Genomic DNA, 27,468 nt, shown 5'->3' with positions numbered 1-27,468 from the left:
ATAGCCTAGTTCTAAGTCATTATATAGGGCCGGGAGTTTTGTCCAGACCACCTGATCCGACCAAGAAAAACCCAAGGCTCTAGTTCAGAGTTATATATCCTGTGACCTGACCAAGGAAATCCTCCCAGCCCGGTTTCATGACATTGCAATTGCACAAATGAATCATTACGCTAGGTATGCCTGGAATCCGTCCAACGGTTACCAGCCGTTACTCGTGGTTACTACGTTGTTCTTTCCCACCTCAACCTCTCCTGAGCAGGGCCTTCGTCCCGGTCCCTGTCCTGTCCTGGTCTCAGCGAGCTGAGCTAAGTGAAGCTTCTTGAAAGCCTGAAAACAAACATGTTATTACTGTAGGACACGATAGGCTAACCGTTTGGGAGATATCGATCTCAATCTAACCACCCCTTACTGCTTGTGGAACCCTAAGACCACACACACGCACACACACACACACACACACACTTACTTCCTAATCAGCTAAGAGTTGCTGGGATTGATGTGGGCTGTTACAAGGGTCGACGTCTCAAACACAAAGAGTTTGAATAGAGAGACCAACGCAGGAGGTTATCCTACACAGCCATGCACTGTACCTTTGAATAATGATGTGTGTACTCTACCCTACACCTAAAGTGAAGCTAGTCAGATGCATGTGTAGATATATGAAAACAGTAATGCATAAATATATTGTATTTAGAGAGTAGACACATGCACATATATTTACACATCATCAATTTAGACATTAACAGTACATGCTCAGTACATGCTCAAGTTTTAATACAGAATCCTGGAAATTCCTGTACCCTCAAACAGGCACACAAACCATTAACAGACATGCACATGAACACACACACACACACACTCTCTCATCACACCCGCTCTGCCAAAGAAGAGTGGTCAGGTTGTGAAGAACACGATGACCCAGATCTGTTGCATAGCCGTAGCGTACTACCCAGACAGTATTACCCAGCATGCCTCTTGTTCACAGCACCAGCCCATGACTGAGTGGCTCCTATAGGCAATGCATTAATGTAAGAACCTGGCGTCAAAACAAACTCATCCGGACGCGACAACGTTAGCCCAGTGCTCCCCAACCCCAAACCTACCCCTCAGTGTTGTATTCTAAGTTCTAAATTCCAGACACAGGCCCAACTCATCTGGAAGTATAGTAATGATATTAATACCTGGTATTTGTGATAGTAATTCAGTTGTTTGTTTCAGATTTTGATTTGTTTGATGAGCCATGTTCTGTCTCTCATTTTGTTTGTTAGTTTGTGTCAGTGTGAGGAGAGGGATGGGAGCCTACAACCTCTCCCGTGCTGTTGGCGACTATGGCCCACATTTAATCAACTACAGATATTGAAAGAAACCGCACTACCTGCTGAAGAAAAACAGCATAGACCAGCCTTCGTTGCGTTTTCTCTGGTGACCAGTCTTCATTGTGTTTTCTCTGGTGACCAGCCTTCGTTGCGTTTTCTCTGGTGACCAGTCTTCATTGTGTTTTCGCCAGTGAACAGCCTTCGTTGTGTTTTTGACACTGATGACCAACATAAGCTGGTCACCTGCAAAACCAGCATCAAGTCACATTATGCTGGCTTGAAAAGGGATTTCTTATTCCTATCCAGACTGATTAGGGATATCCAATAATTGGACCTTTCATTCATTCATTCACTCACTGAAAATCTGCATTCAGCACGACTGCCATGGTTAGAACAATTTATGAATGAGACTACCTAAACCATCTAAACTGGAACAACCATTTCAGTAACGGGTGCAATAAGTCCAAATAACAGATTTGATTAGTTGAGAAAAATATGTAGTATAAGTTAGTGGTATACTACTTTGTGTAGTATAAGATAAATGAATTGATTAATTAATCAATCAATGTACATGCAAAAACATAGATATTGAAACAGACAGCAATAGAGTATGTTTGTAAGTATGATAGTGATGGGTGTGGTTTTGCAGACCAGCTGGACCAGCATACACAAAAAAAAAGGTTATTCAGGGGTTCTTTGTCAGGGATGTAACACTTTTGCACATCAGGAAGGGTTCTCTGCTGCTGTGATGGTTGTGAAGCACTACCATGTTTTCCGTTTATACCATAAAATGCACTGTTAAAAAGTCCTGTCATTTTACGATACAGTACAGGCTACTGGTTGCAGTGAAAGTAAGGTAAACAACAGGTTACGGAAGTTTTTCAGACAAATGTAAGGTGTTATTGCTGTAAAAGGACAGTATGCTGCTGAATGTTGGTTACTTGAGTCTATACCTCACTTGGGATTTGAACTCACAACCTGTTGGTTGTTAATGACCTGAATGTCCTGCTAACACCTCCAGGTCTGTGGGCATGACAGAGATTGGCCACAGATTAAAGGCAAGAATACATTTCTGCACTTTGCTAAAAGTTGCCAAGAACCAAGTCAATAATTGTCAGATTATCTGACAACACCAATGGAAAAAATAGCCGTGCTTGATGTAAAGTGTGCATATATACTTTGAGGTTTTCCACCAGGAGCATCTTTATTACCAAGAACATATCAAAATTAGGGTACAGTTAGAGTACAGTCTTGTTCCCTGGAGTACAAAAAGGTCAAAGGTACACATAAGGTACCTTCAGAGGTACACATAGGAACTCACATGGTATTGGTTGGTTCCTTTTAGGGTACATTTTTCTATCCAATATTTTGAATATAAGGTACAATCATCACTTCACTTTGAAGTGTAGGTGGGGGAATGTATATATGTGTTTGTGCCAACCGCCAGTTCAAGTGTTGTACCAGTTTAAGGGGGTGTGATGGGAAACCGAGGCTTTCTGAAGGCTTCAGAAATTCAAAATTCACCAAATTGTGCCGAAAAACGGTTCATTACTCAGAGCTTCATTATCTGTTCACAATGTACATTATTGACATCTGCTGGTCAGCAATAAATAGCAGCATGTGATTATCAGATGGAAGTATTTTTTTCTCCACTGTTTTCATCAAAACTCTTATAATCAGTTGGAATACCAGGTTTGTATCTGTCATCATGCTTCCCTTTTTTGCCTTCAAGTTGACTATTTTTCATAATCTGAATCTATGGCGTTATTTAGGATGCTGAAGATAGAACCTTATACTATAGTAAATAAAACAAATTATTTGAACAACAGTGCAGAAAGTGTGCCTTCAACAGGGTTTGACCTCATACCCTTACGTCCCTGACTGTTTCATAGTTCCCTACTCTACCTGCTAAACTACTGGTCAGATTAAAATACTATATAATATAAATAATATAAAATACTATATATTACTATATTTGTAAGTACAGTGTCCAGTAGAGGTCGATGTTTGAAAGCGTCTTGGAATCGGAAGAAAGCACCGGAACCGCTGCGAAATCAGTGGGCTCTCGCATTTTGCAACACACGGTTTGAAAAAGCATGGACTCAAACTAAGTCTCGGATGTCATTGATGATGTACTACTGATAAAGTGATGCACGCATTGGCACACGGCTTCGAAGTTAGCTGCTTAGCTATTTCAACGCATGCCTCGGAGCTTCGGTATCAAACGTAACATGACAACATTTCACAGGAACTTAATGGAAATGAGTTGCCTTGACATTGCTTTGAATTCTGCGTTACCTAATTGGCAACCAGTTGTCAGTAAGTTATTGTAACAATTCACAGTAACTTAATAGCCAGTAACTGCTAGTTTCTTACTGGCACCTTAACTGGCAACCAGATGTCAGTAAGTTATTGTAAAATGCACAGTAACTTACTTGCATTCAGAATGACTGCCGGGGGCTCACTACCTTCACTGACAACCATTTCAACAGTAACATCTGTTACCCCCAATATCTATTTTGCTGTCTCCACAATTACCTACTTTCCACAACCTGATAACCTTACCAATAAAAGCTATGATGTCAACTTTATTCCCATGTCAAAGTGTCGTTTGACACTGCACATTCATGAGCGCAAGATTTCTGAACAGGCCTTGAAACCATGCCAGGACCAGCAGAAACACCACCCCCGACATTAGGTCCACTTAATACTTGAGCAGCCATGGAAGCGGCATCATTCCACATTGTAGCTCCACCAATCTGTTTCACAGCCTCTGCATACGATACATCATGACTCATTTTATATTTCTGAGCCTCTCTAGCCTCTCTCTGCACCTGGCATCCACCAAATGCTGCACTATGTTCCCCCACACAATTACAACACTTAACCTTCACATTGCTCCCACATTTACAGTAATCATGTTTCCCTCCACACTTAGAACATCTTTTCCTTCCTTTACATTGAACAGCTATCAGTCCCATTCTTTGACTTTTAAAACACCGCAATGGGGACAGGACAAATTCTACGACATTGAAACGAAGGAATCCTATCTTTACTTTCCCAGGCATGACCTTCTAAAATCTTAGCAGCACTGATAGGCTTCACTTCTTTGACCTTCTTTCCTACTGATCAACACTTTGGTCTCAATCACTCTTCCTCCCTTCACATTTTCTTTAATATCATCTACAGTGCCTTGCGAAAGTATTCGGCCCCCTTGAACTTTGCGACCTTTTGCCACATTTCAGGCTTCAAACATAAAGATATAAAACTGTATTTTTTTGTGAAGAATCAACAAGAAGTGGGACACAATCATGAAGTGGAACGACATTTATTGGATATTTCAAACTTTTTTAACAAATCAAAAACTGAAAAATTGGGCGTGCAAAATTATTCAGCCCCTTTACTTTCAGTGCAGCAAACTCTCTCCAGAAGTTCAGTGAGGATCTCTGAATCATCCAATGTTGACCTAAATGACTAATGATGATAAATACAATCCACCTGTGTGTAATCAAGTCTCCGTATAAATGCACCTGCACTGTGATAGTCTCAGAGGTCCGTTAAAAGCGCAGAGAGCATCATGAAGAACAAGGAACACACCAGGCAGGTCCGAGATACTGTTGTGAAGAAGTTTAAAGCCGGATTTGGATACAAAAAGATTTCCCAAGCTTTAAACATCCCAAGGAGCACTGTGCAAGCGATAGTATTGAAATGGAAGGAGTATCAGACCACTGCAAATCTACCAAGACCTGGCCGTCCCTCTAAACTTTCAGCTCATACAAGGAGAAGACTGATCAGAGATGCAGCCAAGAGGCCCATGATCACTGGATGAACTGCAGAGATCTACAGCTGAGGTGGGAGACTCTGTCCATAGGACAACAATCAGTCGTATATTGCACAAATCTGGCCTTTATGGAAGAGTGGCAAGAAGAAAGCCATTTCTTAAAGATATCCATAAAAAGTGTTGTTTAAAGTTTGCCACAAGCCACCTGGGAGACACACCAAACATGTGGAAGAAGGTGCTCTGGTCAGATGAAACCAAAATTGAACTTTTTGGCAACAATGCAAAACGTTATGTTTGGCGTAAAAGCAACACAGCTGAACACACCATCCCCACTGTCAAACATGGTGGTGGCAGCATCATGGTTTGGGCCTGCTTTTCTTCAGCAGGGACAGGGAAGATGGTTAAAATTGATGGGAAGATGGATGGAGCCAAATACAGGACCATTCTGGAAGAAAACCTGATGGAGTCTGCAAAAGACCTGAGACTGGGACGGAGATTTGTCTTCCAACAAGACAATGATCCAAAACATAAAGCAAAATCTACAATGGAATGGTTCAAAAATAAACATATCCAGGTGTTAGAATGGCCAAGTCAAAGTCCAGACCTGAATCCAATCGAGAATCTGTGGAAAGAACTGAAAACTGCTGCTCACAAATGCTCTCCATCCAACCTCACTGAGCTCGAGCTGTTTTGCAAGGAGGAATGGGAAAAAATGTCAGTCTCTCGATGTGCAAAACTGATAGAGACGTACCCCAGGCGACTTACAGCTGTAATCGCAGCAAAAGGTGGCGCTACAAAGTATAAACTTAAGGGGGCTGAATAATTTTGCATGCCCAATTTTTCAGTTTTTGATTTGTTAAAAAGTTTGAAATATCCAATAAATGTCGTTCCACTTCATGATTGTGTCCCACTTGTTGTTGATTCTTCACAAAAAAATACAGTTTTATATCTTTATGTTTGAAGCCTGAAATGTGGCAAAAGGTCGCAAAGTTCAAGGGGGCCGAATACTTTCGCAAGGCACTGTATAGACATAGATATTGGGACCCCAGTGTTGACTCCCCTCAATCTAACATAAGCACCAGTGATATGGCTTTCAATCTTCTTCCCATTAAGCTTTTCCATTTTCAGAATCTTCTCTTGCTGAGCCTGGCTACCACACAATATTAACAATCTACAGTTGAAGTCGGAAGTTTACATACGCTTAGGTTGGAATCATTAAAATTCATTTTTCAACCACTCCACACATTTCTTGTTAACACACTGTAGTTTTGGCAAGTCGGTTAGGACATCTACTTAGTTCATGACACAAGTAAATTTCCAAACAATTGTTTACAGACAGATTATTTCACTAATAATTCACTGTATCACAATTCCAGTGGATGGGAAGTTTACATACACTAAGTTGACTGTGCCTTTAAACAGCTTGGAAAATTCCAGAAAATGATGTCATGGCTTTAGAAGCTTCTGATAGGCTAATTAACATAATTTGAGTCAATTGGAGGTGTACCTATGGATGTATTTCAAGACCTGCCTTCAAACTCAGTGCCTCTTTGCTTGACATCATGGGAAATCAAAAGAAATCAGCCAAGACCTCAGAAAAAAAATTGTAGACCTCCACAAGTCTGGTTCATCCTTTACAAATGCCTGAAGGTATCACGTTCATCTGTACAAACAATAGTACGCAAGTATAAACACCATGGGACCACGCAGCCATCATACCACTCAGGAAGGAGACGCGTTCTGTCTCCTAGAGATGAACGTACTCTGGTGCAAAAAGTGCAAATCAATCCCAGAACAACAGCAAAGGACCTTGTGAAGATGCTGGAGGAAACAGGTACAAAATATCTATATCCACAGTAAAATGAGTTATTTAATGACATAACCTGAAAGGCTGCTCAACAAGGTAGAAGCCACTGCTCCAAAACCACCATTTAAAAAAGCCAGAGTGCGGTTTGCAACTGTACATGGAGACAAAGATTGTACTTTTTGGAGAAATGTCCTCTGGTCTGATGAAACAGAAATATAATTATTTGGCCATAATGACCATCGTTATGTTTAGAGGAAAAAGGGGGATGCTTGCAAGCCGAAGAACATTATCCCAACTGTGAAGCGCGGAGGTGGCAGCATCATGTTGTGGGGGTGTTTGGTTGCAGGAGGGACTGGTGCACTTCACAAAATAGATGGCATGAGGTAGGAAAATTATGTGGATACATTGAAGCAACATCTCAAGACATCAGTCAGAAATGTAAAGCTTAGTCGCAAATGGGTCTTCCAAATGGACAATGACCCCAAGCATACTTCCGAAGTTGTGGCAAAATGGCTTAAGGACAACAAAGTCAAGGTATTGGAGTGGCAATCACAAACCCATGACCTCAATCCCATAGAAAATTTGTGGGCAAAACTGAAAAAGCGTGCGTGAGCAAGGAGGCCTATAAACCTGACTCAGTTACACCAGCTTTCTCAGGAGGAATGGACCAAAAGTCACCCAACTTATTGTGGGAAGCTTGTGGAAGGCTACCTGAAATGTTTGACCCAAGTTAAACAATTTAAAAGCAATGCTACCAAATACTAATTGAGTGTATGTAAACGTCTGACCCACTGCGAATGTGATGAAAGAAGTAAAAGCTGAAATAAATCATTCTCTCTACTATTATTCTGATGTTTCACATTCTTAAAATAAAGTGGTGATCCTAACTGACCTAAGACGGGGAATTTTTACTAGGATTAAATGTCAGGAATTGTGAAACTGAGTTTAAATGTCTTTGGCTAAGGTGTCTGTAAACTTCTGACTTCAACTGACCATTTCCAATGAACCGAGCTAATTTGACCTACCTCTTTTTCTACGGCATTAGTTAGTCAGGGTGTAAATGAGGCCCTGTTGTCTCATAAAACCCTGTAACTGCTTTCCACTCCGACACATTATTACTTTTGCTTCCTACCTACCTTGGCGCTCTTTATGCTTTCTTAACTAAACGCTCCACTGCTTTCAGTATCAGGATCTCTCTTCTTCCTATGTCTTTCCACTACAGACCATTTCAGTCCTTAACCCTCATCCTCCCGCTCCATACCATCAGAACTGACACCCATATTGTTCGCATTCTAGCACAGCTGTTGCTTCACCCGCTTTTTCTCCATTTCGTCTGCACTACTCGCCACCTTTTCCAACTTCCAGACACCACACACTACACCTAGATGATTGCACCGGTTTTCAATGTCTATGGACTGCACTCATTGAGCAGTGATCGCGGCTGTACGATAGTTCTACCTCAACCTTCATCAACATAACGATAAAACACTTCAACTGGTGCAATACTTCCACAAACAATTGGTACAAATACAACATATTTTAGACCATGCCTCCAAATATGCTAATGAGCCTCACCAGCACATTGCCCCCACCTACATTTCAAAGTGCAGTGAAAGTCAGGTAAACAAGTAATTTTACAACAATAACACCTTAATTCAACTGTAAAAAAGCAAGCGTTTAAAGTGAAATGGGTTCTCATGCACAAAATGCGTGTCAGCCAATGAAAAGCGTTGATTTACTTGCATGTGATCAAACACTAAATTGTAGCTGGTCCCATCAGATAATATGGTACAAATTAACTCTAAGTTAACTTAAACAGGTGGTACTGATTATACCCTGGCACAGTTGCGTCAGCCAATTAAAATCGTCAAAGTAGTTGGACGCGTTCCAACACTTGTTCATGGATGGAAGTGTCCTTAACATAACTAAGTCCAACAGATCTGATCGTCAAAGCAACTATCACATGTATTTGACTGACTGGTCAAATTGCTCTCTGTGTAAAGTGACTAGTTCACGTAATTGTCACATGTTGATGTTGATTTACATGTATTGTGTTAGTGTTAGTGCTTGACTTGGACTAAAATAGGTGCCGGTACTGTATATATTTAAGTGCAGGAACTGTACAATACTTTTGAGCTAATATTTGATAAGGGGTGCAGGAACTCAAGCATGAGAACATTTGAGGTGCAAGTACTCAGTTCTGGTGAGCTCCTGCCCAAGTCAAGCACTGCTATTGTGTTGAAAAGGGACGTACAGCCAAGATTAAGATTATTAAGATTATGAATGAATTTAAGAAGGAGCTACCTTCTTCAGCCTTGCACACAAACACACTGCTATTGTCTAATAATGATATTGCGTAGGCTATATTACATGGACGTGTACACCTAAATGTAGGGCTACAATGTTTTATAGGCTGTGCGTGATTAGAATCATCCACTTCATCACATGCGTTTTGAATCGAGCATCAAGAACCGGCAGTCAACAGGTTTTTGTTGTTGTAAGGACCCCATTTATATTTCCCCCATAAAAGCACATAGATGCGTGTGAAACTGGTAAACAAAAACGCGGGGTTTTGTCATGTATGCAATAACGTGAAAATGGTGTCTTACGTTAGTAGTAGCTAGTAGCCTAATCAAGGATGCATCAGTGCAATATTGGCACACAACATTTTGCTACAGTAGTACATCTCGAATTTGTAGGTTTAAAATATCCCTCTAGTGTCTAGGGTTGACCTATTTTAAGAAATTACATTGGTTGGTCGATATAAAGTCTAAGATCTTTTATAGGTTGATGAAGAAGTTGTGCCAGGACATAATCAGTACGATTCGTTGAGGTTAGTATATGTGCTAGGTTATCTAATGGGACCAGAACAATTTTGCGTCACATGCAAGTAAATAAACAATTTTCATTGGCTGAAACACATTTTGTACGTGAGAACCCATTTAACTTGAAATGCTTGCTTATGTTAACAAGTATGGCCCCACTGTATTTTTACTGCAACTCTGTAGCAGATAACTTCTACTTATAGGATACTTCCGGCACATCTGTAGTATCCTATAAGTATAACTGTAGCACCTGTCATTGGTTCTATCTGGAACCAGAGGGTTCTTCATGAGAGTGTTCTAAATGGAAATCAAAAGGTTCCCCTACAGAGACAAATCAAAGGGTTCTACATGGCACCCAACGGTCCTGAACAGTCATTCTGAAAAGTACCTTTTCTCTCATGGCTAACTACCAGGAAGTTTTAAAGACAGGATGAGTGGGTGGGGAGCTTATATTCATGAGCTCGCCTTGACTGACAGCTCTACGCCTATGTCAAGAAGCAACTTGGATGCAATGAGCAGCATTGCAGTAATATCACATCAAGCTAATTTAGTGATTCACAAAGCAACTCAAACATTGAATTAAAAAAAATATATACATCTCCCATTTGGGATGTCTCTCGTGATGCGGTTCACAGCAGCACTGACGGATGTGTTGACTTGACAACTGAGTCACAGTTTTGAACAACCCTCATCTTCTAAACCCTGGCAGTCATTCTGAATGCAGACTGTGGGAATCCACTCTGGTTGGATTCCAATAGGAATTAAACATCACTTTGTAAGCCAGCATAATGTGACTTGATGCTGGTTTTGCTTCAGCTTATCAGCGAAAACACAATGAAGGCTGGTCACCAGCAAAAACACAATGAAGGCTGGTCATCAGCGAAAACAGAACAGAAACACAACAAAGGCTGGTCTGTCAGCATAACCAGCTAGACCATGCTGGTCAGACCAACTTGACCAGCACTGACCAGTATGGACCAGCATAGACCAGCTTGAAATGTATGCTGGTCTATGCTGTTTAATTTCAGCAGGGCTGCAGGTTTCATACAGAATGTTGATGCTGTATTTTAAGGGTAGATGTGATTTTACTAAATCAAAATATCCAATGACAATGTCTGCGAGACCTTGTATACAGTGTAAACCACGGTGTGGTCTTTATCTGTGATTGATTGAATTGGATCCCAATTTTACGGTTGATGACATGTGCTGTGACTGCCTTTCCGCCCTCATTCATTCCTGCCCAAGAACACATTCTCTATTATCAGTAACGATGGAACAAAGTAATTCATGACAACAAAAACAGCACAAAGAAAGGACACATTAGGATGAGATGTGGCTGCTTTGAGTTTAGAGAACAGAGGATGATCAAACCTATCCTGTTATGCCACCTATTACCTGATGATTCTACTTCTTGGTCATGTGTGGTGAGGTTTATATCCAGATTGCTGCTCTATTGTAACTTCACAACACACACAGACAACACAAAGTGTCATCTCTTACATGGGTGGTGTTAGATTTTGGCTTGCTCTTAAAGGGGTGGTGTTAGATATTGGTCATGTTCCCCTGCTCAGATGTTGCTGACAGCACCGTCAATGATGTGGCACGCAACCATTGGTTGATGCATGCAACGTCTGAGCAGGGGTATGTGACCTTTGGCTCACTCTTAAAGGGATGATGTTAGAATTTGGCTCACTCTTAAAAGGTGGTTGAATTTAGACTCACCCTTAAAGGGGTGGTGGGAGTAATGCAAATTCAAACACTAATCTAGCGTAATAATATGTGCATAGAGGCTATCCACAACATGAAGCTGTGTTTTATGTTTACGTTCTACTACATCGCTGGGAAGGAGGAGGAGGAAGGGAAGAAGGCAGGCTTGGACCATGAGAGGAAGTATGGGCCTGCATTCACAAATCGTCTCAGAGTAGGAGTGCTGATCTCTGATCAGTTCACCTCTGGACATTCAAATATTATCTTATTAATTTTATTTGCTTTGATCTAAAGGTCAAATTGATCCGAGATCATTACTACTGTGATGGGGGCTCTGAGAGGTAGGTGTAAAGGGTGAATAAGGGGGAGGCAGCCAGGTTCTGTTGGGCCCGGTGAAGCTGCCAGTGTTTTCATACAATCTTCAGACACACACACACACACACACAGTAAATGTTCTGCTTATGTTTCTGTTCCCAAATCCTGACGACTTCACCAGGTCCAAGTTGGTCACGTTGTTATTCTGGGGAGGTGCTGAATAGAGCTTTGACTGTATGTACTGTTGCCCTGTCCCCCTGTCTGTCTGAAGTCTGTCTTTCTGGAGGTTTAGAATTCAGTGTTGGAGGCTAAAACATCTGGATGCTGAGTCTGCCCTCTCGCTCTCTCTCTCCTTTTTCTAAGAGACAAATGAGTGTTCTTCCCTCTCTTTGTGTATACCAGAGGGAGCTAAAAGTCACTGGAGCTTGACACCAGCTGTTTTATCCATCAGTACTCTCCCCTCTACTATGTTCTACTGTACTCTACTGTGTTGTACTTTACTGTGTTGTACTGTGTATGCTGACACTACACTACTAAAGCACCATTTTGTATTGATGTGGCAAGATTTTGATGACATATTTTCATAACTCATTTTCCTGTTTTGTCCTGTCTCTCCCGTCTGTCTGTCTCTGTCTGTCTTTCTCTCTGTCCCTTGTCTGTCTGTTTGTTTTCTTTGGCCTTAAAACCTGATTTGAATTTTCGGTTTGACTGTTGATTTGACTTGATTTGGTATGATTTGGGTTTTAATTGGTTTTGTTTTTTTAAAACTTTTTATTCATAACAATTGTTATTCCTTGCTATTTCTAACCCATTATATATTTTAACACCACATCTTTGTCATCCAAATTATATCCATGTCCTCCTTAAACATGAACAAATAACATAATAATCATTAAAACATTGAAATGAACAACAAATTTTTATGCAATTTTACTTCATATTTATTTTGCACCAAATGTCCTGCTTTTAAACTGTTTTGAACCCTAAAACTACTTTTCCCAAAACACCACTGTTGATAACCCCTGTCACCTCTACGGTAACCCCTTGACCTCTAACCTAATGTAACCCTGTAACCATGACAACCCGCTCACCACAGCAACAGGCTATGAGAAGTCCCGCAGCCTCAATAACATTTCGGGCATGTCAGGAGCGCCTATGCGCCTCACCCCCATCACCAACCCTTTCGAGCCCCCGGGAACCAACCTCCGCCGCTGTCACTCCCCCATCCCCTCCATTTTGTAGCGTCATGATGTGGAGAAGCAAGCCAACAAGTCAACTACAGAAGCAGCATCAGGAAAGAGAGACACACCAACACCACTGTAATCCCAGTACTCCCACTGATATTAGTCCTATAGTGATAATGATAATGAACTGTAGGGGGTGCCATTTAGCCACATGTAATAATGTTCTTCATTGAAAGCCAGGTGTATAAGCATCCAGTGTATAAGGGACTTAGTGGATATTTTTGCTATTCATTCTAAGACTACAGGCACTTTCCCACCACATGCAATGTGCAATATGTTAAGCCGAAGCAAAATGTTAAGAGGTATTCGGTGTTAGTCTCCAGCAATGTTACACCTGATGGAGCAATGAGAACCCGCACACACACACACATCAACACACACGTATACTCGCTCTCTCTTTCTCTCTCACACAAACACACACACACGTATACTCTCACACACCTGCCTTATTAACAGGGATTGAGTGTAGGTTAGCGATTTAGACTGATAAATAATGTAGTGAGCTAAAATAGCAGGCCTCCCTGTATTATAGTAAATGTGTGCTGTTTTTGCACTCTGTATTACCACTAATCCTAAAGAGCTCCTTAGTCAAATGAGACTTCCTCTAATACTCTACACCCCCACACGTCATCAAGCCTCAACAAAAAAAACATCCACTCACACACACACACCTCTTGTATTTGGGAGAAGAACATACTTACACTAACTAACACCAACAAAATATCTAATATATACTAAAATGCATGCATTCGTTTTTTGAAGAAAAAAATCAAACGAAAAACAGTAGGAATAAAAAAATCACACAAAGAAATTCTTATATTTAACAGAAAATCTTTGACAAGAAAAGAGGCAAGCCCAAAATAAGAAAGGTATTTTTTAGTATCACCCATAAAACTGTACTGGTTAGTGCTAGATCTCCCAGGGGAGCTGACTCATTGGACCGTTAAATGTGTTTCTGTGTGCTGAAAATAGACTGTATCACACACACCACACACTTATAGAGACTCACCGACCGATCAAACAGCAATGTATTATTTTAAAAGCTGGGGGGGGGGGGGGGGGGGGGGTTGCTAGAGAGTTGTATTATACTAGCGTTCATTCACTCCTACTATTATTATCATTATCATTATTGATATTATCAGTGCCATGTAGAGAGCTGGAGAGAACGCAAAGCGTTCTGGGGCTTTTGTGCAATACACAGACTCTGATGAAAGCCTGAACAACAACCATCATTGTTTTAAAGAAGAGCATCCTAACCCACAGAGAGGGAGGACATAATAACAAACTATTTTTATAATGGTTGTGAGGATTAAAGGGCAGAAGGGATGGAGGGATTCTCTCTTCTTTCTCTAGGGGGCGACGTTAGGGGTGGTAGAATAGAAGAGGTGGGGGGTGGGACTCTCATTCCCATTGGTCGGGAGCAGTAAAAGGGGAGGGGCCATTTAAGCATTGACCATATACCAGCCCTACCGGCCATCCCTGCCCTCTTGTATGCAGGTGTGTAAAATTAAATGTAGCTCCTTTCTCCTTTTCTAAATATGGCTCCTCAGAAATCAATCTGTACACATATCAAACTATACAGTCTGCACATGTCAGTGTCAGGTGGGTGTGGCTATACTCAGAAGTGGCTTTGGGTCACCCGTTAGACGAGAGATCAATTTCAGTCTTTTTCATCTTCATCAACGATCTCCCTCCACTTCCTCAATCCTTCGTTGTCTTCCTGTATCGAGCATTTCACCACATCGCCACACTCACAATGACTCTTATGATTTGAGTGTAGTGATTTTTTCAGTTTTCTTTTTTCTCTTTTGTCCTTTTTGACCCTCCCACCCCCCACCTCCCACCCCCCACCTCCCGGTCCTGGCTGCTGAACCATCGCACCTCACATAAAAAGAGGGCACCGTGAATGGAGGATGGACTGACAGCGCTTGGTAGAAGAACAGAACGAATCAATGACAAAATGAACAAAAAAGGCAATATACATATATAGAAATATGCAATGTATAGAAATATATTTGTATCTATGTATAGTTAATCCTATGGAGATGTGCTGTATGCTGTATATCTGTGGCACACATGGGAGTTGTGTGGTTTTGTGTGCACAGACATGCATCTACCTCTGGCCCAAGATGCAAGAGTGCCAATTCATCAGAATTACAGATCATTCCTTTCTTTCTCACTGTTTTCTGGGGGGGGGGGGGGGGAAGGGAAAATTAAGTGTTGAAGGAGGACAAATGTTTTCTCTCCATACCAGTCATTAGAAAAAAAAAGAGACCAAAACTTCTTAAAATCCTGATTTCTTTTGAAATTGTTTGTTGAAATGTAGAAGATGACGAGGTTATAGTGACAACGTTAAAAACATCCTATCTTGATATACCCAATGTCGACATTTCAATTATTGTCATTCTTATGGATTGTATATTTTTCATTTAAGCGGTTGATTTACACAAATGTTTATTTTTGTATTTTCCGATGTTACCGTCGATTTTATTATTGATATTTATTGGCATCGAATGTTGCAATGGATTAAGGTAATGCTTATGTCTCTAACTGGTTGCATCCAGTTCTGTTGCTTGAAATTTGTCCGGTTGATTTTATGTGATTTTTTTGGTTTGACATTCCCATTTCTCCCCCTCCTCATCTCTCACTCTGCCACCTGCTCCTCTCTCACTAGAGACAGAGGGTTGTGTAAGGACTGAAGGTGACATCTTTTCACATTTCGCAGAAAGTGCATTCTCTATCACCAACATTAGCATTAGCCATATACAGGTGTGGACTGTATACACTCTAGATAGCGTTAAGCTAAAAAGCCTATTAGGGCAACCTCGTTAAGCGAGCGAAGCAACAAAAAAAATACAATAAGAGAAAACCGTTAGATAATTCAAAGCTCAAGACTCATTAGGATGAGAACTGTATCCTCTACAGGCTCAAGTGATGCTGTGAGGAGGTTTAACGTTTATTAGATTAGAATATGAACTGTTGTCGTGAGTCACATGACATAGCTCCATATCTGCACTTCATATCTGTACTTATCCGATAGTAGCCTGATGGCCAGTCGGTTCGTGCTCTATTACCAAGTCCTTGTCACTCATTGTCACATTAGCTTGCCAATGACATGGGAGTTGGCTAGACAGCACAAACAGATCTGGGACCATGCTAATCTAATAGTAGTGCGCGAGAATCTGAAAAGCCTTCATCTGTGTTGAGTTTGAGTTTGAGGTGGGAGTGTCAGGGAGGGTGACAGCTTGATCTATAACTATGGTTGGTGTGGATTCCATTTTGATTGCAGTCAATTCAGGAGATGCATTGAATCTCAATTAATTAATTGAAAATTGCTTGTTATATTAAATGTCGGATTGTTTTCAATTCATGGTTTGCATTTTTTATTCACCTCCAGAGTTGATATAATATAAATGGAATTCACCCCAACTTGCACTAGTACTCTACACCCAGAGTAATAAATATGATCATATAGTTAGTTATATATGGTAGTATACATATATTCCATATATATGGTTTTGCTGACACCCAGACACCAGTCTACAAACTACCAAATCAATATTTTCTAATGTTCTCTCTTCATCCCTACATCCCTCCCTTCCTCCGCTGTCTTCTCCCTTGATCTAGTGCTTTGGGTGTTTGTTCTTTAATTCTAGGAATTCTTCTTATACCTGTTATTGGTCCAAATGTTCTGTACAGTTGTAAAGTTTTGACTTATTTCAATCTGCATGGGGTTTCCATTGCAAGCAATAAGGAATTGATATGTCTATATCCAAAATCAAGGAAATGTGATTTGAGAAGACATCAGATTTGATCATGAGCTTAATGATTGTGTATATATTTACTGTATATATTAAGTGCATATGAATGTGTATATTTCTATACACAACATATAGACTAACAGCATGCTATTACGGGGGGGAAAGCACTCACCTTTCACAGTTTTGTCTGAGAAGAGTTGAGTTTATATATATGCATGTTAAGATGTTATAGGGTGGAAGAGACCATTGGTACCCAAATGGGGAGGGGGTTTGGGAAAGTTGTATTTTTTAACGATGGGGAAGGGTAACCAGTGGTCTTGTGTAGCTGCTCTGTTATTTCTTATAGACCTTACCAGACTAACTGGTAATAATAATTACTTTATGATTTATAATTGTTGTTATCTTTTTACAGAGAACTATTCTGAGAGCCCAGTGCTTATCAGGTATATGCAAAAAGAAGCAGTAACTGTGAATTAATACTAGAGAAAAAAATGATCTACTTCTTCCTTTTTCCACGTTAATCAAAACACGTCTTCAAAACTCAAAATGTCCCTCCGTGAAACCACATCGGCCAAAGCCCACCCAAACCTCACCGACTTTTCAACACACTTCATCACTTTCACTCCTCTCTGTTCTCCCTCTCTCTTGTTCCATCAATCCATCCTGTCCTGGCCCCCTCTTGCTTGAAATATCCTGAGGTACAGTACATACCCAACATTTAGGGGTTTAGCGTTTGAAAGTAACAGAAATTACTAGTTTTGAGCAGGTTCCAAATTCCCCTAACCTCCCCTATGGGGAGGGAAAGCTCACACAACATTTGCATTATTAGTGATCCTTTCTTTTGATAATAAGTAACCACAAGGTGTAGCAAAACGAAGTAGCATTTAAATGCACATCATATCCAAGGTTACAGGTTATTAGTTTATGACACATATTGAGTCAAAGCAGATAGCAAAATTAACCTCAACTGTCACTAACAATCTACAAATAGACTACACTTCCCCCCTGGAGGTAGAATTCACACGTAACCAACCGTAGGCTACAGACAGATACACGACTCATTGTTGAGCAAAAATACTTATGCTAGGTCCTTCTGCATCCTGCACATTTTTTAAACTTAGGTTGCATCTGAAATGGCACCCTACTCCCTATTTAGTGCTTTTCTGCATCTGAAATGGCACCCTACTCCCTATTTAGTGCTTTGCTGCATCTGAAATGGCACCCTGCTCCCTATTTAGTGCTTTTCTGCATCTGCAATGGCACCCTAATCCCTATATAGTGCACTACTTTTGACCAGAGCCCTATTATAGGGAATAGGAATAGTCAATGCCCACTGGGCACAACGTGGAATAGATATTGAATTGACGCCTGTGACCGATTGGTGGTGACTTTTCCCCCATTGTCACTGGGACAGGAGGGTGCTGCTCTTTGACAAGCAGTAGGAGGCGAGCATGTGACATTCTAGAATGGATCAGTAGAGGTTGTTGTGATAGGTGGTTATTTTGCTCATTATTGACGGTCAAGTTGATGGTTTAGTTAGTGGTTTCAGTTAGTAGAGTGATGTTCAGGTCTATGTATCAAAGCATGTTTTTGTTCAATCATTGCAGGTAAAAAAAAAAAAAAAACTCTGGGAAGATGTTCTTCAGACACTTTTTAACCAATCCTAAGAAGGGAGAATGACTTTAAGATGCTAAAATGGAGGATGTTTGTAGTCTAGCCATCAACTGACGTAGAAATGAATTTAATAATATCATCAGTGCAATGTTTTTGACTACACCTCTGTCTTCCCCCTTTTCCACATTTCCCCTTTCCCTCTTCGTCAGTCTCCCTCCATTCACAACTCAGGTATATTTCTCTCTATGTTGGTTTAAATCAGTGCTTCCAGACGTAATGTCTATCAGAGCCGAACAGAGAGAAGGTTTGAAATGTTTTGCTTCCTCTTTACTGTATGTATGGACCTGTAAATATTGTATGACCTCATCCCAGCTCACCTATGTACCCTGTTATGTGATTCTGAGATTGTTTTGTCCCTCCACTCTCCTCTCCCTCCGACACACGTTTCACCCCATCTCCACCTCTCCACCTTCTCTTATTCTTTTTTTAATTGGTATTTTGAGATGTGCTATCTCTACTGCTTCTATTACAAAACCCCAAAATGAAACAACCCCCACCATAAACGTTAAAGTTCCATCTTCCCTAAAGGTGGATTACAAACGTCTCCCGAGGATAGGAAATGGACAGAAAGACTGTCCGACATTACGTATGATGTTTTGGGGGGGAAGTAGGAACTGTGTATTAAAAAAGGATTGTCATCAAAGGAAGAACCATGAAATGGAGGACAGTTTGAGGAAGAAAGAAAAATACTAAATGAGAGGAGGAAGGCAGCTGATCACTTCTCAGTGTAAGAATGTGTTTTGTCTTCTGTGTGCTGTTTCGCTCTGTGCTTCGCGTGCTGTGTTTTCGCAGTGTGTGTGTGTAACTGTGTTTTGTGTTTGCGTGTGTGTCTTGTGATTCCGTGCTTCGCCCTGTTTCATGTCTCATTTTTTCCTCCATGTTGCCTATCTGTGTGTGTGTGTGTGTGTGTGTGTGTGTGTGTGTGTCGGCTGTAGGCTGCCTTCATAAAGTATTCACACCCCTTGATTTATTCTACATTTTGTTGTTACAGACTGAATTCAAAATGCATTAAATATAAAGAATCTCACCCATCTGCACACAATACCCCATAATGACAAAGTGAAAACCTGTTTTTAGATTTTTTGGGCAAATTCATTTCAAATAACTTACAGAAATATGTCATTTACATAAGTATTCATATCCCATGAGTCAATACATGTTAGAATCACTTTTGGCAGCGATTACAACTGTGAGTCTTTCTGGGTAAGTCTCTAAGAGCTTTGCACAACTGGATTATACAATATTTGCAGATTATTATTTAAAAAATTGTTCAAGCTCTGTCAAGTTGGTTGTTGATCATTGCTAGACAGCCATTTTCAACCCAATTTAATCCAAAACTGTAGGCCACTCGGGAACATTGAATGTTGTCTTTGCAAGTAACTCCGGTGTATATTTGGCCTTGTGTTTTAGATTATTGTCCTGCTGAAAGGTGAATTTGTCTCCCAGTGTCTCCAGTCCATTTATTTTGATCCCCCCCAAAAAACTCCCTAGTCCTTGCCGATGACGAGCACACCCATAACCAGATTGCAGCCACCACCATGCTTGAAAATGTGAAGAGTGGTACTCAGTGATGTGTGTGTTGGATTTGCCCACAACATAGCGCGTTGTATTAAGGACACAAAGTACATTTCTTTGCTAAATTTTGTGCAGTTTTACTTTAGTGCCTTATTGCAAACAGGATGCATGTTTTGGAATATGTTTATTCTGTACAGGCTTCCTTCTTTTCACTTTGTCATTTAGGTTAGTGTTGTGGAGTAACTACAATTTTGTTGATCCATCCTCACTTTTCTCCTATCATATCCATTTTAAAGTCACCATTGGCCTCGTGGTGAAATCCCTGAGCTGTTTCCTTCTTCTCCGGCAACTGAGTTAGGAAGGATCCCTGTGTCTTTGTACTGACTGGGTGTATTGACACACCATCCAAAGTGTAGTCAATAACTTCACCACGCACAAAGGGATATTCAATGTCTTTTTTTTACCATCTACCCATTTGGAAAACCTCCCTGGTCTTTGTGGTTGAGTCTGTTTGAAATGTACTACTCGGACTGTGGGACCTTACAGATAATTAAACCCTATTATTGCACACAGAGTGAGCCCATGCAACTTATTACATGACTTGTTAAGCAAATGTTTACTCCTGAACTTATTTAGGCTTGACATAACAAAGGGGTTGAACACTTATTGACTCAAGGCATTTCAGCATTTCATTTTTTATTAATTTGTAATATGTTCTAAAAACATCATTCCAGTTTGACATTAAGGGGGATTGTGTGTAGGCCAATGACACAAAATCCCAATTTCATCCATTTTAAATTCAGGCTGTCACACAACAAAATGTGGAAAAAGTCCAGGGGTATGAATACTTTCTGAAGTGTTCTCAGTTCTTGGTCTGTGTTTAGCTAAACTAACATTCCTGGTGGGCTGTAGTCCTGTATGGGATTGACCTCCAAAATCACTGACTCTGTCCTCTTTCCTGGAAAAGCACCCTATTGGATTATGACTAACCAATGAATTAAGAGGTAGACAAACACCAGCAGACCTAACAGCCCACAAGAACTGAAACCACCCACGCCAATTGTATTGGTGTCTGTGCGTGTGTCTGTGCAAAACGTACAGGTTTTTCTGCCTTTTCGTATTTTGTGTACATGCATGCCAGATGTGCTTTGCAAAAAACAGGTATTTTGTTTGCTTTATCGTCTATCGATCAGTTGATTCATTTGCTTTGCTTTGAACAGTTGTACTCATCATAACTAAACCCATCCAGTCATAGAATCAAACACGTGACTATAAACAAGTGAGAATGTGAAATGAATTCAAACTCCCATTCAAGCTCATGTTAGGTTAATCATATCAACTAAACTACCCTGGATCATGTAGGTTTTTAAACATCCAGTCGTAGCTGGTTGATTTTCTAGGTTTGCTGGAACTTCCACTGATTCTTCTCCTTGTTTCTCTCCTCTTTTTTTCCAGTGTTGAGTTTCTAAAATTACCCTTTCTGTCCAAGAAGAGGAACAACCTTAGGACACAATTCACCCAGAGCTCCCTACTGGATTCACTGTAGGCTGAAGGGATACGTAACCGGAGAGAGAGAGAGAGAGAGAGAGAGAGAGAGAGAGAGAGAGAGAGAGAGAAAGAAAAAAGGAGAGAGAGAGCGAAAGAAAGAAAGAGAGAACTGAAGGTGATGATGAGCGGATGATAGATAGAAGACAAAGAGAGTCAAAAAGATTTGTTCATCCCTCCACACCAGAAGCATCCTTCTTTCCTGTGGACTCCTCAGTCAGCACCATCCCTTAGAAAACAAAACTCCAGACCAACTCGTTCCTGTGGACTCCTCAGTCAGCACCATCCCTCAGAAAACAAAACTCCAGACCAACTCGTTCCTGTGGACTCCTCAGTCAGCACCATCCCTCAGAAAACAAAACTCCAGACCAACTCGTTCCTGTGGACTCCTCAGTCAGCACCATCCCTTAGAACACAAAACTCCAGACCAACTCGTTCCTGTGGACTGCTCAGTCAGCACCATCCCTTAGAACACAAAACTCCAGACCAACGTGACAGACTTACAGTGACTCTGAGTACCTGGAAAAGCATCACACTGAAACACATACCTTATGTCAGCATACTTTACAGAGTCTTATTATACTAAGTCATTGACATTGAAATCCCAGACAAATAATAAAAGAAACAAACAATAGAACAGAATGCCCCTAGGAAAGAGCCAAAGGGTTATGGGATAGTAGGACAGTGTTCCACAACTTGGTTGTCATCCTACTGTGTCATAGACCATGTATGCTTTTAACCACTGTCAAATGTTCCCAAAAACAAATGACATCTTACCGGCTCTCAGATACAGTATATTAAATTGTTTTTAAATCTTCCTATTTAGTACTTCAAAGACGTCAAAGACGTACAGTAGGGTAGGCTATAAACAAGCTACTGCAGTGGTCTGAGATGACTCAACATAGTCAGCGTGGATGTGACTACAGAAAAGGAGAGCCAGGTGCTAGCCAACGGCCAAATACATTTACATCACAGTAATTGTACTGTTTTACAGCCAAACACTATGCAAAGCTATGAGGCTGAACAACCATTGCATCCAGTGACTCTTGAGTCAGCCCGCTATGGTGACACTACGTTCTTATGTTCAGTCAGTCACACCTGTTTGACTGTTTTCATCGATTTATACAGCCCTCCTCTTACCTCTCACACGAGACACACTTCAGAAGATACTGAATTATGGGCCCCAATTGTAGAGCAACCAGGCATATAGTATACCAGGCCATTGGCCATTTCATATAAACCTGTGCTTAGATCTGAAATATGATACACTCCCTGACTGACTGATGCTGACGCATGTTCCATGAGAGTGTGTCGGCTGACCCTAACAGATCTACTCATCGACCACTTTGAAGGATTTGGACCTAAAGAAAACCAGTGTGCGCGTGGTGAGAGTGTGTGTGCTGAAGAGTTGAGGAGGACGCCAAAGGAGAGAGACACTGGAAGCATCCGCAACGCGCATGCCAAGAACGGGAAGCGACTGCTGGAAAACAAGGACATACATTGCGCTCACCTTCTCGCTCTCAATCTCCCCCTCTCTTTATCTACACCCCTCTGCATCTCAGCATTGCTCCTCTTCCGTAGCAAACTGCATGGCATGATCGAAAAAAAAACCTGAAGAACGAAACGTAGAGAACAAAAGGATGAAGAGAGAGACCAGAGAGACTTTATTTTTTAAAACCAAACAATCAAAACAATCATTGTCACATCAACCTTTTTCAAAAATATCCAATTGGTAACTATTTGCAAGTGTCAAGATAACAAATGGTCAACTGCTCGCGGAGAGAGTGGCTACTGTAAAGGTCGCTCTCCTTTCTGTAGAAAGAGCACTGCACCTCTGGGGGGGATCAGAAAGATTCGTAAGGAAGTGCGAGAAAATAGCGGGAACAGGGTGAACTTTGATAAACAATTCCGGGGAAAAAAAGTGAAAATGCATTTTTATTCCTTTGTTTACCAGCATGACTATTCTGCATGAGTCTACTTCTGCAAGCCCTCACCCCACCCCCTCCGTAAAAAAAGAGGGCTAGGAATTGAAAAAATGAACAAAATCGAGAGGAAACAAAAAATATTTATGTTATATGCAACTAATAAAAAAAAAGAAAAAGAGCAGGATTATATTAAAAAAAAAAGATCTATATTTTGTTTTGGGATAATAAAAAAGGAATAACGAAAAAAATATATAGGATTGCAAGATACACATTGAACAATGTTTTCTTAGATAAATAAGATACAAACACCACCAAATCTACCAGAGATGAACTATGCGATGAACTTCCCCTGATACTACAACTACTCTACTACTACTTTGATGACTACTCTTCTTGTGCTCTGCTACTTCTTTTTCTACTGCTCTCACTCTCTGGTCCTACCGCCCTGATTGTGTCCCCTGCTGCCAATTCTCTGTCTTCCACCCCACTGTCCATCCAGGTCCCCTCTTCACTGTCTGTCTGTATAACTATGTTTATTTGGACTGTACTCAGATCCGATGGGTCATATTCACTAGGATCCAAACGGAAGCAAACTGCCCGGAACGGGAGGGACTATCCCTGAACTTGTCTAACACGTTTTCCACTGCAAAGCTGTTTGCTACGGTGTGCACTAATGAATACGACCATGATGGACTCTGTTGTTGTTCTTTCAGTCTCGTGCTCAAGGTGGGAGATGGCAGCTTCACCACCGGGACGCGGTTGTAGACTCTATAAGGTCTCGGCTAACTAATGCAGTGTAGCGATACCTAGCGGAGATCAGACCTCACACCGTCCCCAGGCTAATTGCCTACAGAGCAATGGGAGAAAGTATCTGATCAAATGAACGTGATTCGCGATGACCTAATACAATAAATTACATCGATTGGATCGTGTAGCCCAATAACACTGTAGCTAGCTATCACCTGTAGCACTGCACTGACTGGCCAGATAGTGTCATATTAGCTCAGCCCTGATATTGTAGCTGTACGATGCATAGCTTTGTACTGCTATGACATAATGTACTGTAGGCCTATTTCCATGATTATAGGGATGTGCATAACGTGTCATTGTGGCATTTAACATAATCCCCCTCTACAGCCCTTGGGACGTCAACAGTGTTTGTTTTACACATACTGGTGCCCCCTGCATTGGTGAAGCAGCCATCTTTGCTCCATTTCCTCAGGTGGGGATAGCATATTTCCAGGAAAACTGCTGTTCAAATATGCATGAAGGGAATGCCGAACGGTCTATCTATGCTATCATATTGAGCTTATCTAGATGAATTGTTGTTGTTTCTGTTGATGAACAAAAGCTCATGTTGACCTTCCACCTCCACTGTTTTGCAGTATGGCTGGATGCATCACACCAGGCACCTCACCGCATGCTAAACAACAGATTGTGGGGTTTTATTTCCCCCTGTTTTTCCATGTTTATTTTCAAGTGAAAACTAATGTTGCTATGTTCAGTTTCTAGGCCTGTATGTATAAGTCATATCTCGCCAGTCACCGCAAACCCTAGCTAGGCCTACATCAGAGTTTGGATAATATGCTGCTGATGTAGCCTACTCGTTGTCGCCCTCTACTGGGCTCCAGTGCGTTGCGGGGATGTAGTTTATCCCCAGTGAAGAGTGTCATCATCTGAGCCGTGGTTCGTCTCTGGTGACACTCTGGTCTAGCCGAGTGCCAGCAGAGCAGGGTTCATCTCAAGGGTGGTATTTAATGTTACAATGGAGGAGGCGTGTTAATTATGTTTGTGGTCACATTCATTGACCGTGTCAAATACAAATTGGGTCACATTCATTTGCATATTGCTAGTTTATATTTTTGTCTCAAATGAGTGTTAACTTGTGTTCACTTGCCAAAACTGTTGCTTTGTTTCTGTTTGTTTATTTGTTATTACGCAATGATGAAGATTTTGATGATGTTCCAGAGATGCTGGGGGCTAACTGTACTGAGAACTGAGCAACTACCTATGCAAGAGTTTGACTGTAGCATATGATTATACTTCAGTGTTTCATTGTGCCAAAGGAGTTCAGTGTGTTAGGTCTGTCTGTTATGTGGGAGGGCAAGAATGGGGCAGGGTAATGGTGGAAAAAAAGGGGCAGCTACTATATCTAGCATGGTACATTGTTTACTGAAGTGTGTGGGGGTTAAAGTAATTAGAATAGGGGGGTCAGGGGTCTCCCCTGGGTCTACCCTGGAGTTTGCCATTCAGGATATGTCCCTGTACTCGCAGTTTTCATTTGATACACTGGATCTCTGTCATTCATCACCTTATGTCTGATTCCTCCCCACTTTCCTTCTCCTCGACTCCCATCCCTTTCATATTCATTCCCTCTCTCCCTCTTTCAACTCCCACCTACTCCTTCTTTCACTCTCTCCCTTTCCAAAAAAGTGTATTATGGCACTATGTTTGTTACCAAAAAAATGACTTGAAATGATAGAGACATAAGTAATCATAGATTATGGAAGGATGCATCACTACTAGACATTTCATTCTGAAGATGGAAATTATTGTTTGTGGGGTAGAGAAGGAGAGGGATCGGGTGCAAGGTGGATGGGAAGAAGAGGGGATGGGCACAACTGGCTTAGGTACAGCTAAAGACAGAGGTGAATGGATCATACCCCCCCCCCCCCCCCCCCATCATCCTTCTGGTAGCACAACCCACACAGACCGTTCCATTTAAAATGTCGGGGGGGGGGGGGGGGGGGGGGGGGTGTATATTGTCAGAGCAATAATTTCTTCCAAACCCTCAATTTTGTGGGGGAGTCCAATGCCATTTACCTAAACTTACTGTCAAAGTAACCTTACCACCTCAAAAAAAAAAAAAGAACACACAAAAAAACCTCTTAATGTTTTCATCTTGATTTTATAGCATGCATACACACATCTAGTCTCTGAGTTTTGGGATGGGTTTTCACAAAACAGGTGGTGAATATACTGTGAATAACCGCCACCTTATGTGAATGGCTGTACTACCACAGTTGTGAGTCTGACTGTGTGTCAATATGAATGTGTGTGTGTGTGTTTGTGTTTGTGTGTGTGGGCTACCTGAAGACACGTTGTGCAGGTGGGGGTGTGTGTGATCCAGCTCCTGAACATGGCCACACCCACTTTAGAGGATTGACAGCTCAACACTTGCGTAACTTTACTTGAATCCCAAATACAAAACATATCAAGAGAGGAGCAAAGTAAAGCCAGAAACCCCACTGTCATATATTCTCTTTTCCCGACGTCTTCCTCCCTCTCATCCCCGTCTCCTATCCCCTTCTCTTTCTCTCCCTCCACACATGTTTGAGGAAGAAGCTCTTTTTGCATCCTTGTTCTTGTGTTTTTCTAACATATTGTTTGAAGTTCAATTCTAATGCATGCGTGGGAGAAAAAAAAGGTGACTTATTTGTGAATGGCCAGAATGAAGTAACTCTCTTTTCGCCGGCAATCTCTGTCTTCCTCTTTCTCTGTCAGCCAGTGGTGAGAGGATGGGGGGGGGGGGGGGGGGGGGGGGGGTATGCAAACTGAAACATACTCTTAAAAAAGAAATCTATATCCCTTTTTATTATGTACATTTTTTTGTTATATTTTTAGTTTACTGCAGTGTGGCTTGACTGAATTGGTAGAAATACACTGGCTATCTTTCTGTGTATTGCACTTGGGGGGTGAAATAGGCTCAGTTTCATGAGTCCGATATCTTTCCTGATACACATACAACAGTCCGGGATATCTCAGCAGTGCTAGTAGCATAGCGCCAATCTGTCCATTCTGTTACATATTTACAGGTCCATCTGTCTTTTGCATCTGTACATCTCTACATATAATTTTGCCTGTTACCACTTCTGTCTATAACAGTAGATTATTTATCTACTAATCTACCACTCCAGATACAGATATGTCAATATCATTGCTTTACTTACATTTTTATCTGTTATTTTTTCTTATTTGGTGCTTTTATTTATTTTCTTATCATTTGGTGACTTGTTTACTCTTTTGTCTGATTTGTGGTTTTGTTGCAATTTG

General features: G+C 41.1%; 1 protein-coding gene across 4 annotated transcripts in view; it reads left to right on the top strand.

The window, feature by feature from the left end:
- The window catches only part of LOC110521873 (potassium voltage-gated channel subfamily C member 1-like), a 148,966-nt gene extending 122,682 nt beyond the window's left edge, over nucleotides 1-26,284 (top strand). The window contains exons 1-2 of one of the 4 annotated variants that reach the window (XR_002473225.2): nucleotides 15,193-19,157; nucleotides 21,401-26,284. Coding sequence is in view for 3 of the 4 variants with exons in the window: in XM_036968947.1 (XP_036824842.1) it covers nucleotides 12,848-12,993 (146 nt within the window). In the remaining variant the exon portion in view is untranslated. Of the gene's footprint in view, nucleotides 1-12,847; nucleotides 14,039-14,889; nucleotides 19,158-21,400 lie in introns of those variants that run through there. The other 3 variants (XM_036968949.1, XM_036968948.1, XM_036968947.1) reach the window with 3 other exon arrangements.
- The last annotated feature ends 1,184 nt before the right edge of the window (nucleotides 26,285-27,468 follow it).

This window comes from Oncorhynchus mykiss, chromosome 30, assembly GCF_013265735.2.
Source record: "Oncorhynchus mykiss isolate Arlee chromosome 30, USDA_OmykA_1.1, whole genome shotgun sequence".
NCBI classification, from domain to species: domain Eukaryota; kingdom Metazoa; phylum Chordata; class Actinopteri; order Salmoniformes; family Salmonidae; genus Oncorhynchus; species Oncorhynchus mykiss.
Note: the sequence above shows the minus strand (reverse complement) of the source record. Positions and strands in the feature narration are given on the sequence as shown.